The sequence below is a fragment of the Gopherus flavomarginatus genome, chromosome 3 (genome assembly GCF_025201925.1).
Source record: "Gopherus flavomarginatus isolate rGopFla2 chromosome 3, rGopFla2.mat.asm, whole genome shotgun sequence".
Lineage (NCBI taxonomy): Eukaryota > Metazoa > Chordata > Testudines > Testudinidae > Gopherus > Gopherus flavomarginatus.
The window spans coordinates 202,508,925-202,522,478 of record NC_066619.1 but is presented as its reverse complement, the minus strand read 5'-3'; the positions used below and the strand labels follow the sequence as shown (position 1 = coordinate 202,522,478).

Below are 13,554 nucleotides of genomic sequence, written 5' to 3'. Positions count from 1 at the left end.
CCTAATATTGCCTCTGGAAACTGCAAGCGCACGTTTGTTGTGCAACCTGAAACCTACGTGTATATTACTGAATATTTAGCCTTAAGAGTTAAAAGGAAGGATTTTTACAATGCTAGTAATATGCTCACTCGTTTTCACTGCTGTAATGCAGCAAGTTCCACTTCCCATTAGTGTTATCTGGTAAGGGATTTACAATAGAATTACATATTTGCTAAAATAACATTTTGCTATTTTGAGCATTTTTGCACTCTGTAGCATTTAGAACGCTAAAAATGTGTGCATGTTTCTAAAGCAAGCTAATCCATAGGCATAGAAAAATTAGCAAGAAATTTCACATGCAACTTCCCATGGACAGAGCGTTAATTAATACCACATTTGTATTAAGTTAATGGCCAGCACAAAAGCAGTCTTCTACCAGATTTTGATGAGTTTTCTTTTGTATAAAAAACTCAAATCCTGGTTGTAAACAAAATATCCACATGCTCCATTATGGTTCTCCAACAGAGCTGTATGAACCTTTGGCCTCAAAAGCCAGAACTCTGCTAAACTTGCCTAGTTTTAAATTACAAACCCCAAACTCAACCCAGGATTGTCAAAGGGTTTACACGAACCTTTTCCCTCTTAATGAATTCAAGAAACAGATATATGGTTTTATTAAAAACCATGCAAAACTTCTTTTCTATCACAACTAGATAAAATTCAGAATTTTCAAATGAGTTTGGAATTTGAAACTGAAACGTAAGTTTAAAAAAAAAAAACCACTGAGAATAATGGGGCTGCAGGTTAAAATAGTAGGTAAAACTTTATATATGCTAATTAATTAAGGCCAATGAGTTGTGGCTGCAAGACCATTCAGTTAGTACTTTTGTTGTTTTGGAGCTCTCTAATGGACTGTACACATCTAGTACACATTATAGTCCAGTGGTCAGCAAGGCAGCTACTTCTCCATAGATTCTTTATCTGGAAGAGCTATTCTGTTACATAAAGAGATATGAATTCTCCCTAGAATGGGATGAAGTGATCCATGTATCCCAGTGGGGGAAACTCCAATGTTAGTAGACAAAGCTTCAAGTTCTAAATTTATTTTTTCAAGCAATCAAAACAAAAAACAAAACCATCACATTATGTTGTTTCTGTTATAACAGAATGAAGCTGTGCTCCAACTTTCAAAATACATTTGGGTTATAAGCGAGGCCTGCAGTATATAGATAGGGCTGTGAAAAATTGGGACTGTTCCATGAATTGCAATCCAACCAGATATCAGGTTCATGGTACAAGCTGCTCACTTGAACCAAGATATGCTGCAGTGTTAACAGACACTATTGGTAGAAATGTCAATCTACAGAGATTTTTTAAAATAAATAAATAAAATCCAAGATACCTTGCAAATAATTTGCAAGGTATCATCTATTTTAGTATTTTAAAAAATATATTGAGCTTATCTGACACTCTAGAAAATAATTCATTTTAAGGATTGTCCAAATTCTTCCCTGGGTAAATCTACTGATTTACATCAGGGATGAATTTGGCCTTCCCGTTGTGTGAGTGAACATGCATGCATGCAGGAGCAACAGAGAAACTAGTGCTCATGAAAGATGTCAGATTGTTACGATAACTGTCAGAGGTCCCCTGTTTATTCTCAGAACTGGCACATCTCTGATAGGGAAAGCTATGTTGCCACACTGCTATGTTGCCACACTGTTAGGCCTCAACAATGACCCAGAGGGACATCCCTAGGGTCTTGTGCGCTCTAGGAAAGTTAGGACACAGCTGCAACAGCGAGAAACTTCTGCCACTGTATTTTTTAACCTTACTGCAAGTCAGGCTGGATGACTGTTAAAAATGTCTGAGACATGTCTACACTAACCCCTCTGTTGTTGCTTCCACCAATGGAACTGCATTGGTGGAGAATTACAGATCCTGTAATTATCTAGGGCAGACAGCCTAGATGGAGGGAGGGGAAGGAGGTTTAATCTTCACAGCCCTTTAAATAAGCAGTCTCTCTGATGAGACTACTAGTAAGAGTTGCATTGGTGTTAGTGTGGTAGTATTTTTTGTGAGAAGGATACATGCCCACTAGACACTGGAGAACATCCAATAGGAACTAAATGCATTTCATTGAGGACAAACCGTCAACAGGATACAAAGTTTGGCCACTACTGAAATGGGCTGAATTGAACCAGTGACCTAAATGTGAAGGGCTATGCATCTCATTTCCAATTTTCTGAGACTGCATGCCCCATAAGAACAAACGTTATTGCCTATAAAACGGAGCACCATCCTCTCCCTGAAAAGACTCCTTAATATATATTGAATCTGTTATATTCACAAGGTCATTTATTTCACACTGCAATATACTGGTCTGTTTCTTTACCCTTCTTTTGGGAAAGGCTGGTGATCGTTAGGTCCATTTTCAGAAAGAGAATGTTCATTACCATCGTACGTAGGTAAAATTAACATATTAAAAATATAGATAGATTACATATGTAAAACAAACAGACATGGATAATCACATGCAAAGAAATCATTTGTGACTGTATGTCCAATACAATTCTTAATGTATTCTGGTCTTTACCATTTGTTCAATCACTCTTCAGTGACTGGCAAAGCCAGCATGTTGTCTCGTTAGCAAATTCCATACATGAACTTCTGTAGACTTGATTTTTTTAAATATTGTAAATCTTGCTATTTTTCCCCTCCCCAAGTCCTAGGGAAATTTATAGATTTAGTATTTAGTTACCTTGTATTATTTTAAGATACAGTAAAATAATTTATAGGCCTTTTTAGTTAGTGAGTTGTTATATTCACAGGCACTATATTAAAGACGAATTAAGACAGTAATTGTAAATGAGACTGAGATGATGCATTTATTTCCAAAACAAGCATTGTAAGCCCAGGAATTCAGAGATAAAGGTTAAACTAATAAAATAATAATAATAATAATAATAGTCCAAATATATGTTAAAGTATAGGTGTCTTAACTGCACATTTCCAAACAGGTTTAACCTCTGCCCTGCAGTGACATCAAGAAATACTAGGAGTATATGATTAAGGCATTTAGCTTTTGTAGTCCCAGATTAGTTAAAAAATGTTTAAAGACACATAGGAGTCTTTTCTTTTCTCTTTCTGCTACTTACGATGTGAGAGAAAATTTAACAATGATGTTTTGAATCTAAGACCATGTAATCACGCGGTTACCGCAGGATGTCACTATAGCAAGGTTAAGTAATAGTTAAGACTGTAGCATACTTTATCCTAAAGACTGTAGCATACTTTATCCTAAATCATGATATATATTTTCTCAACCAGTCCCATTTTAACAGTTTTTGTCTCAACATTTCCCTTTATAAAAACAATTAACATTTTCACACAATAATAATAAAACAAGAAAACCAAAGAGTTTACCACTGTGAGCTATTTCTAATGTCCTAAAGATATGTAATATCAATTTTAACTTTTGGGGCCAAATTCAGCAGTACACTCTGGGTGCTTACACTGTTCTGGAGCAGCATGAAACAGCCGGTGTACACCTCATCAATTCTGTCCTCTTTCCAGAGTTTTCTCCTCTCCTGCACCCTATATTCTCCTGCTCATACACCCCCGTTTTCCCTTTCTTCTGGCATCTCATTTTCCCTGCTCAGACACAAGACAGTTTCTACTGCCCTATATTTCCCTAGACACACACATCACATTTCCCCCTTGAATCAAAAGCTTCTCTCCTTCCTGCAGATCTGATGCAATGGCTAGTTGTTGGGTTTTTGTTGTTGTTTTTTTGGGGGGGAGGGGAGAATTAGGGTTAATGATCATTTTTTTGTCATTTTTCATAGCTTGAAGTTAATCTGGTTAGTAGAGGCTGAAGAATAAAGTCTTCTATTTAAGAAAAACTCATGAAGACAGACTTGTCCTCCCAAAATGATTATCATATCTCATTGTATACAGTGGAACAGGGGCCATAGACTGACCTCAGTTAATACGCCTTCCTTCAAAATAACCACTACCTTCCATTGTTCTCAGTTTGGTGAGGGGGCAGGGAAGGAAGGAGTTAAGCTTTCTGCACAGAACATGGCAGCCTCCTTTGGTGTCAGGGAGGTGGAAAGGAACATTGTGAGGAGAAGGCAAATTGAGGCTTTAGCTAGATAGTGACTGTCTTTTTTGTCATGCATCCGACGAAGTAGGTGAGCTCATGCTCCAATACTTCTGTTAGTCTATAAGGTGCCACAGGACTCTTTGATGTCTTTTGAGAAGGACATGTAAATGGAGAGCAGTATTTAGATGCATCCCTATTGAGAACAATAGAAAAATCAAAGCCATTTTGAAAGAGGGGAATTATTCTTCAAATACTCTGAAAAAGAATTTGCTACTCAGCTCTGCTTTAAGGAGAACTTGAAAGGGACAGATTTTTAAAGATATTTAGGTGCCAGTGGGAGTTAGGCACTGAGATAATTAAAAAAATCTGGCCCTAAGTGTTTTATCCTGTAGGACTATAACTTCCTGCCTTTAAACCTCAAATCCCACTTACATCACTTAAAACTCCTCTCCCCAAACTTCAGATTATTATTTTGGCGTCTGTTAAATGTACTATTCACCTCACAGTACACAAGAGCCAATAAATTATGTTCTAAACCCAACAGTAAATATTAGTCACAGGAGAATTTCTATCCTTTCCCTTCCTTCTCTCTCCCGTTGTCACAGAGACAAACACATTGGGTAGAAATTCCAAGAACAACAGAGCTGGAGATTTTTTCCTTTAGGGACATATGGAATGAAATCCCATGCAACTCCTCATTTACTATTCTAACAACTTCAAAAACCTAGACCAGCATTAAATTTCACTTGTGTGTTGACAATAATTTAAAACTACCTTTCTACCAAGTTTTCCTGAAGTGTACTTAATTACAATTTGAATGCCATGACCCTAGTACCAATAGATAGAAGGTAATTTCCTTACCCACTCTGAAGATCAAGTCATCTTCAATAGGATTCTCTTTTCTTTTGCCAGTGCTGTACATACTAGCGGGTCTTTTCACAGCTTTCTGCTTCACATGGCCACTGCCAGGAGACTTAACACGCCTCTTAACTCCTTCGGTAGTAGGGGACACATCTGCTGATCTGATCACTTTAAGTTTAAATGGACTGCCCCTGATATGCTGATCATAAAGTCTCAGTGCGAGAGTAAAGTCCCCTTCTTTCTGAACAGTATACAAAAATTCGTAAGTGCCGTTTTTATTGTCAAGTATTTCTCCATCCGCCACACTCCCATCAGGTGTGCTCAGTTCAGCAGTGAGGTAAGCATTCCCAGATTTACACAGCTCCCCATCTTTGTCCTTGGTTGTTATGGTAACTGACATAGGCTGTCCAATCACAGTTTGCCTCAGCCCCTCACCTGTGGCAACTGTTTCAGATGCTACGGCATTAGTGGTTAAAATAGTACCCAGGTTGTGAATGGATTTCTTCAATCCTTCTGTTTCTACTATGAAGTCCAGCTGGTCATTTTCACGGGGCTGCAGAGGGAAGTCCTGGTCAGCCAGCTCATTCAGCTTGTCACTCATTTGCTTCTTAACCAGTAAAACTTCAGTTTCAGTACCATGGTTGAGTGCTTGGGCTGTAAAGTTGCTGCAACTCTTAATACTCTCTTGTCCTTCCAGCAGGGTATCTAGCTGTGTCTGTAGGACCTGAAAGTAATATGAAACACCTGGTTCAAGTCATGTCAGGATGAGATTGGGTGACAATCTGGAAACGCAAACTTATATATATGCAAATCCTTAAAGCACAACCTACTGTGTCATATGTTAAAAGGGTCAACTTTTAAAAAAGTGCAGTGTCTATTCCCTGGAACCCACCAATAAGCTACGGCAAGATTCATGGAGCACCAGGACTCAGTCTGGTGTGGACCTCCTAATGTGAAACCCCACAGCACTGGCTTCAGAGGTCCACCAATAGCAAATTGTTACATTACCACTCCATCTGCCTCACTACTGAATGTGCTGGTAGAGCTGCCATCCCTCTGTCTGACAGCAGTCATAGATTGTTTCACAACAATGTGGACAATGAGCTCTGCATACAGGGACGCTGGTATTTTGGAGTCACCAGACATCCCCCTATTTACACGGGAGGCTGCAGCAAGTTGCCCCAGAGAGTTCCTCTTCTCCCACATTTACAGTGGGGAGACCCCTCTCCTCTGTAATACAAGAAGCACGGTTGTGGGGGGCGGGGGTCTCAGAATGGCTGAATGGAGAGAGTGGCCCTCAACCAAAAGAAGAGAGAAAAGGAAAGAGTCTCCTTATGAGAGGGGTGGGCAAAATACGGCCTGGGGGCAGCATCAGGCACTTCAGATGTTTTAATCCAGCCCTCAAGCTCCTGCCGGGCAGCAGGGTCTGGGACTTGCCCTGTTCTGGTGCTCCAGCTGGCGGCTTGCCCCGCTCTGTGCGGCTCCTGGAAGCAGCGGCATGTCCCCTGTCAAGCTCCTACATATAGGAGCAGCTAGGGGGCACTGCACACTGCCCTCACCCCAAGTGCTGCTCTCACAGCTCCCATTGGCTGGGAGCCACGGCCAATGGGATCTGCAGGGGCAGCACCTGTGGACAGGGCAGTGTGACAAGCCGCCTGGCTGTGCCTCCATGGAAGAGCCAGAGGGGGAACATGCTGCTGCTCCTGCGAGCTACTGGAGGTAAGCACCACATGGAGTTTGCACCCCTGACTCCCTCCTGTGCCCTGACTCCCTGCCCCAGCCCTGATCCCCCTCCGAACCCCTTGGTCTCCACCCAGAGCACCCTCCTGCACCACCAACCCCTCATCCCCAGCTCCACCCCAGAGCCTAGGCTGTACCCTCAGCCAGAGCCCTCACACCCTACCCTCTGCCTAGCCCAGAGCCCTCTCCTGCACCCTGAACTAATTTCTGGTCCCACCCTTGAGCTCTCACCCCAACCCCCAAATTTTGTGAGCATTCGTGGCCCACCATACAATTTCCCTTGGGCCAAAAAGTTTGCCCACCCCTGCTTGATCAGGAACCAGAGAGGGAAGTCTACTCCCCAGTTTTCAACAGCCAGGAAGGTGGGGGCTAATAGGATAGTAGGAAGAATTGTTAGGGTGGGCAGGTAAGGTAGCCTGAAATTTTGGTGGATTCTAAGTAGCCACTTCATATTTAAGGTTGCAACAGAGTATCGATTATACACTCAATTTTAACCTTTGCTCTAAAATCCACAAAGTCATATCAACCTCAGAATTGGTAAGTGAGGTCTGGAAACAAGGTAGAAATATTATATTTTATATAATGTAAAATATATTTTACAAATTTGAAATGAATTGGAAAAGGATTCCTGAATTATGACACCCTAAAAAGAGGGATTTACTCAAATACAGAATGTCCAACTTTTTGATATTGTAGTGAAAATGTATGAAATATTGAAAATGTGCAGTTTTCTACTACAAAGATGGGACTATAGCAGGCTGGCATCTCTACAAGGGCAGAATTAAGGTAATTTGTCTACCACTGATGTGAATGTTTATACTTATAAATGTTATAGCTTCTTGTACATCTAGTCTAAATTTAGAATGAGTCTGACTTTATATACCTACTTCTATACCATATTCTTTTAAGAATTGTTACCTTTAAATTATTGACATGTACCATTAATCTTAACTTCACTTTGAAGTATTTTGTCCAGGAATTTTACATAGTTTACTCCTGTTCCCCACCCACTGCACAAAATTCAGGAATATTTGCTATTGATATGAACAGGCAGCAAAATAATTACAAAGCATTTTGTGATCTTAAAATTCTTTACTTACAAAAAACTCCACATATTTTTTTCTGTTTAGCCTTTATTCTAGGACATGCTGAGCTAAACAGATATTATAGCTAACAATCAGTCCCAATCTGACTAGGAGCTACATGTGGCTGTAACTTGCTGCACAGTAACAGGAACAATCCACAACTATGGAGAAAATCAATTTGCATCTATAGCTTTAAATTATTATATTCCAAATATTTTTCTGTCATTACACAGAAGTAAAATATTCAACCTCACCATAACTCATATTTATAACATATTTCAAATATTTAAAAAGAAATATGTCTGTCAGCTTGGATAACTGCAATATACTGGTCAATTCACTTTTGTTTATAGTGTACTTGTAGTCAATTTCATTTTTAATATTCATACTGTACATTAGCAGGATGCTGGAATATTTGGGTTTAAAATGAATAATGCTTCCCTGCAGTGTTTCAAAGTAAACTGTTTCTAGTCACTGTTTTAAAATAAATTTCATTAAAACATTTCTTCTAGTGTTTGCTTATACAAAAAAAACCCTAGATTTTACAAAATCTAAAATGACCTGAAAGTGTACCTTTAAAGGAAAGTATGATAATATATGCTCTGTGGAAACTTTCCAAACTAAAGAAAATGTGATATCAGACATAATGGCTGCATTGCACATTAAGTGGTGAAGGGCCATTGTCTAGCTTGCTGGAGAAAGGTATGTACCTCTGAGTGACAGAAAGAGATACAGACTAATTATGCAGCCTCAAAGCAGGTCAGAGTGAGGACACTGACCCATTCTCCCCCATTGACCAGAAGAGAGGGGAGATTATATAAGTACACGCTGAGTAGAAGTCCTCTTTTACCAGGAGCAGGTGGAGCAGTACCCACATTCCCACCCATGGAAGTGGCAAAATACCAGGTTTGGTCAGGATTCACTGTGAACACTGCGCTAGTTGTTCTTTTCCTTGTGGGAGGGCAGGGCAGCACTGGGAAGGAATTCTTCCCTCACTGCCAGATTGGCAAAGGCAAAGTATGTGTGTGCACGCGTGCGGGGGAAGGGGGTGTTTGCCTTCCCCACAGTGGGTTGTGGGGGTGGGAGGGGGAAGTTAGCTGGGAGTGAACACAGAACAGGAGTTAGGCTATGATGTTGCAACTCATTATGCTCACATGGGGCACTACTCTATAGGGAAGGGATACAGTGATCAGAAAAATGGACTAGTAAAGGATTTAAAGAAGGTATTTGTTAAGAGCAGAAACAGGGGAGGTTGGGGCTCTTATGACTGACAACAGGGAGCCAATATCCTACTTCTTTTATAGCCTACCTTAACCCTCATTCGTGAAGCGAGAGCAGATGAGAGGGTAAGGTTCCAGCAGACGGGGGGCTGATAGAAGCCCCTGGGTATAAATTGAAATGATCATAGAATTACCTGCACGGTATGCTTTTACCTGAGAGGTATTCCCAGACAGTTAAGAATAAAGTTGCAGCTGCATTAAACCACATACAGTGTCTCCTGTCCTTCTTTCAGCATAACTGGACAATAAATTTTACCTGTTGGCATCATGCAGCCATTATAAGAATTGTTTTATTAAATTAATAACTGTCACTGGAAAAAGAACACCTCTCTTACTTTGTGTTTAAGGCCATAATTCACTTCCAGTTCCATAAGCAACACACTCTTTCGCACATTTAAAGTCTTCTGTAGTTCATCAAAAGTGGAATGAATGTCATCTACAATGCTAGCCTTTTGGTTGGCTAACTGACGTATAATTTCGGATATGAAGTGAAGTGCAGAATCTATCTCTGGAAGTCTGTGGAGGAAATAAATTACAATGACTGGCATCTCAAAAAACAGTCTTGTCCCTTGTTCCTAAAATCCTGTGATGAAACAATCCCATTCCCAAGTGTTTTTTAAAGGCAGTATTTTTCAACAACAAAATTCTGCTCCTTTTATTACAATTAGGGCTGCCAATTTGGGTTTGATGTATTCCTGAGGTTTCATCACATAATATTAAAGATTCATCTTTAATTCCTGCAGACTACAGGACAATCCTTGAAGGTTGGCAACCCTACTTACAGTATAGTCGTTTAATCTTTTTAAAACAAAACCAAAAGATTGGTGCATTATCAATGACATTCTAGGGCCAAACTCCTCTCTGGTAGAACTCCTCTGAAACCGATGGAGTTCTACTAGGGAGGACTTTTAAAGATAAACAGTCATTCATGCTTCTGTAGGGGTGCGAAAGGAGGAAATTGGAACTTTCCCACATCTTCCACTATTTTCCAAAAAGTTCTAATATATTTTTGAAGACCAAGTATCATTCATGTGTTCTGTGTCTAAATGTCATACCAAATACTTTTCTCCCCAGCATTCTACATCGCTTCGTTAGGGTGTATAAACAAGACCCAGCCTCTACCATGCAGAAGATACCTAGTTATTTTTTTGATCCTCTTTGCTAAAATATTAATATTTAAAAATGTTAGTCAAAACCACACTGTAAAGGAAAACAAGTCAGGGGATCATGTTAGAAGACCTAACAGTTCCACAAGGGGCAGCGTGAACTGATTAAGACAGCAATTTCAATAATAGCTTGACCAGTCACCTAATGCACAGCAGTATGTCATGGTGAAGCCAGAATAACTTGTGTACCTTTTGTTGACAGCATCCAGCTGGACTTGTAATGAAGCCTTGTGTTGTTCTACCACATCCTTCAGAGGTACAGTGGGGTGTTCTGCATGTTCTCCTTCTGTACATTCCCGGCACATGGCTGTTTCACAAGATTGGCAGTAAAATTCCATCACCTGGTACAAGAGAGTGCAGTTCTAAATTTAACATTACAGCAACAGCATCACTTGCAGCATCTCTTAGGCTACAGGAAGGATGTTTTGAATATATTACCCAAATCCTGAGACTATAGCCTGGCACAAAGCATAAGTGTTTAAGAAAGTGGCTGTTTTAAAATTTGTGATACTCCTTAAAAGCTGATATTGCCATTGATTTATTTGAAACTACCAAATGCAACTGCTTTAAATGAATTTAGTAAGAAACATCAGATCAGCTCTAGAAACTGAGTACCAATACTGCAGCAGCAGCTAGCCATAACACTCTCCTGACACTGTGCAACAATAGATAACAATGTGTCTCCATTCAGTGATGGAATGAACGGCCACTGAAGACCAGGTCACTTTAGTCTTGGTGCTAAGTCATCCATAGCCTCTTTCCTGAGACTGCCAAGCAGGGTTTTTCATAATGTCGCTACATGAACTGGAGACTGAGATCACCAAACATGACCGTCATTTGCACTGACCTGGATCATATCTGAGCCAATGATCGAAAAGGGAAAAAGCTCCATATCCCATTTCCAATCCCCATAAAACAATCTCAGGTGGAGATCTGACTGAAGTAGTGATCTACATTTATAAAGGGAAAGAACATTTCAACCTGTTACACTGCCAGTGCAATGTTTGCATTCTATTTAGAGACAAACCTGATTGTTACATTTGCTAGGATATGCACCAAAAGCTGCATACATTCACAAAAGGACAAGGAACAGATAAGTCCTACATATAAAACCCATAGGTTAGTTGAAATATTACCACTTCCAAACAGAGAGTGAGTATTGTATTACATATACAAGGAATGTCAGATTTATTAAAAAATAAAGACACTCATAGAATGTGTCTCAAAGGGAGAAGCTGGCGGCACACTCGTGAATTCCAAACAGTGTCAGCTTCACATGCAATTAGGCCCATGTTTTTGGCACTCAGAACTCTTAAACAGAGCCATCTGCACTGAGTATGTTGACACCAAGAAGTCTGTGAGAGGAAGAGTGAGTCAGCTATGTTCACATGAGCCAAAAACGTTCTATAGGAGCTGCACAAAGTAACTAGCAAGACCAAGAAGGTTCTGAGAATTAGTGAGGTAAAAGACAAAAGATTTTTATCTGGTAAGTGTGACAAAGTTCCTCCCCTACCTTGTGGGTCCTGCGCTTATTGGCAGATTTGCTCACCTCAGTGATCTTCCCCACAGTCTGGATCAACTCCTCCTGTGTCTGACTAGGAGTTGGGAGGAACCCGGGCCCGCCTTCTACTCCGGGTTCCAGCCCAGGGCCCTGTGGATTGCAGCTGTCTATAGTGCCTCTTTTAACAGCTGCATGACAGTTACAACTCCCTGGGCTACTTCCCCATGGCCTCCTCCAAACACCTTCTTTATCCTGACCACAGGACCTTCCTCCTGGTGTCTGATAACACTTGTACTCCGTAGTCCTCCAGCAGCACACCTTCTCACTCTCAGCTCCTTGTGCCTCTTGCTCCCAGCTCCTCACACACACTTCCTCTCCTCTAACTCCTCCCTCCCTGACTGGAGTGAGCTCCTTTTTAAATCCAGCTGCCCTGATGAGCCTGCCTTGATTGATTGACTGCAGGTGTTCTAATCAGCCTGTCTGCCTTAACTGGTTCTAGCAGGTTCCTGATTACTCCAGTGCAGCCCCTGCTCTCATCACTCAGGGAACAGAAAACTACTCAGCCAGTGACTAGCATATTTGCCCTCTAACAGACTCCTGTACCACACTGGCCTGGGTCTGTCACATAAGAGAATTAGTCAGTATTTTCCTTTAATAAGCTTCTCTCATCTCCACCCCCAAGATGTGGCCAACACAGATAAGGGTTTATTTATTTGTTGGTAGCTCATGGAAACTATTTTACAGAAAAAAGAAGACAAAGGAGCAGCTGGAGAAGAGAGTATCAGGTAGAGTATAAAAGCAGAGGAAAAAAATATGTAAAATTTACAAATTAAGGTTCAGTCATGCAAACCTGAAAGGTAGTGAGCATCATCAGCCCCCACTGAATTCACTGGGAATTCAGGGAGCTCAGCACCTCACAGGATGAGGCCCTTTGAATCTCGATGGTGTTTCTTCACACATGGAGAACTGCCACTTTACTGATAAACATGAGCTAGAGGTTCAGTCTCAAGGTGACAATAGGATTAAGACAAAATAAATGTAACAAAGCTGGAGACATTCATGGTTGTAAAGTAACTGAAATTAACAACAAAGAAGAAAAATAAATATCAGACTTTAGACAACTCTGAAAGTCTTTGTCATATGGTCATGCACTTCATTTCCTGTGTCTTATTCTACATCACCGTCAAGATGTTGTTAACTCTGTTTCTTACTTATTTGACTATTATATTTAAGAGACTTTACAAAACTCTTTAGTGAAGTGATGTAATTTTTGTGTAATTAGATACGATTAAAATTAGTGCTGTTGATCAATCACAGTTAACTCATGCAATTAACTCAAAAAATAAATCACAATTAATCACAGTGTTAAACTGTTAAAACCTAGACTACCATTTGAAATTAAATATTGGGATGTTTTTATACATTTCAATTACAACACAGAATGTAAAGTGTACAGTACTCACTTTATATTTATTACAAATAAATGGCATACAAAAAGTATTTCAATTCACTTCATGCAAGTACTGTAGTGCAATCTCTTTATCGTGAAAGTGCAACTTACAAATGTAAAAATTGTGCGTGTTACGTAACTGCACTCAAAAACAAAACAATGTAAAAAACTTTAGATTCTGTAAGTCCACTCAGTCTACTTCTTATTCAACCAATCATTAAGACAAACAAGTTTCTTTACATTTATGGGAGATAATGCTGCCTGCTTCCTATTTACAATGTCACCTGAAAGTGAGAACAGGCATTCGCATGGCACTTTTACAGCCGGCATTGCAAGGTATTTACGTGCCGGATATGCTAAACATTCATATGCCACTTCATGCTT

General features: G+C 40.1%; 1 protein-coding gene across 20 annotated transcripts in view; it reads right to left on the bottom strand.

The window, feature by feature from the left end:
• TRIM2 (tripartite motif containing 2) overlaps positions 1–13,554 on the bottom strand; it is a 119,424-nt gene that overhangs the window by 27,632 nt on the left and 78,238 nt on the right. For 13 of the 20 annotated variants that reach the window (XM_050946387.1, XM_050946386.1, XM_050946383.1 and 10 more), the window contains 3 exons: positions 10,409–10,560; positions 9,389–9,569; positions 4,949–5,672 (listed from right to left, as the gene is read on the bottom strand). In XM_050946387.1, coding sequence (XP_050802344.1) covers positions 4,949–5,672; positions 9,389–9,569; positions 10,409–10,560 — 1,057 coding nt within the window. Of the gene's footprint in view, positions 1–4,948; positions 5,673–9,388; positions 9,570–10,408; positions 10,561–11,066; positions 11,170–11,732; positions 12,472–12,570; positions 12,795–13,554 lie in introns of those variants that run through there. The other 7 variants (XM_050946394.1, XM_050946397.1, XM_050946396.1 and 4 more) reach the window with 6 other exon arrangements.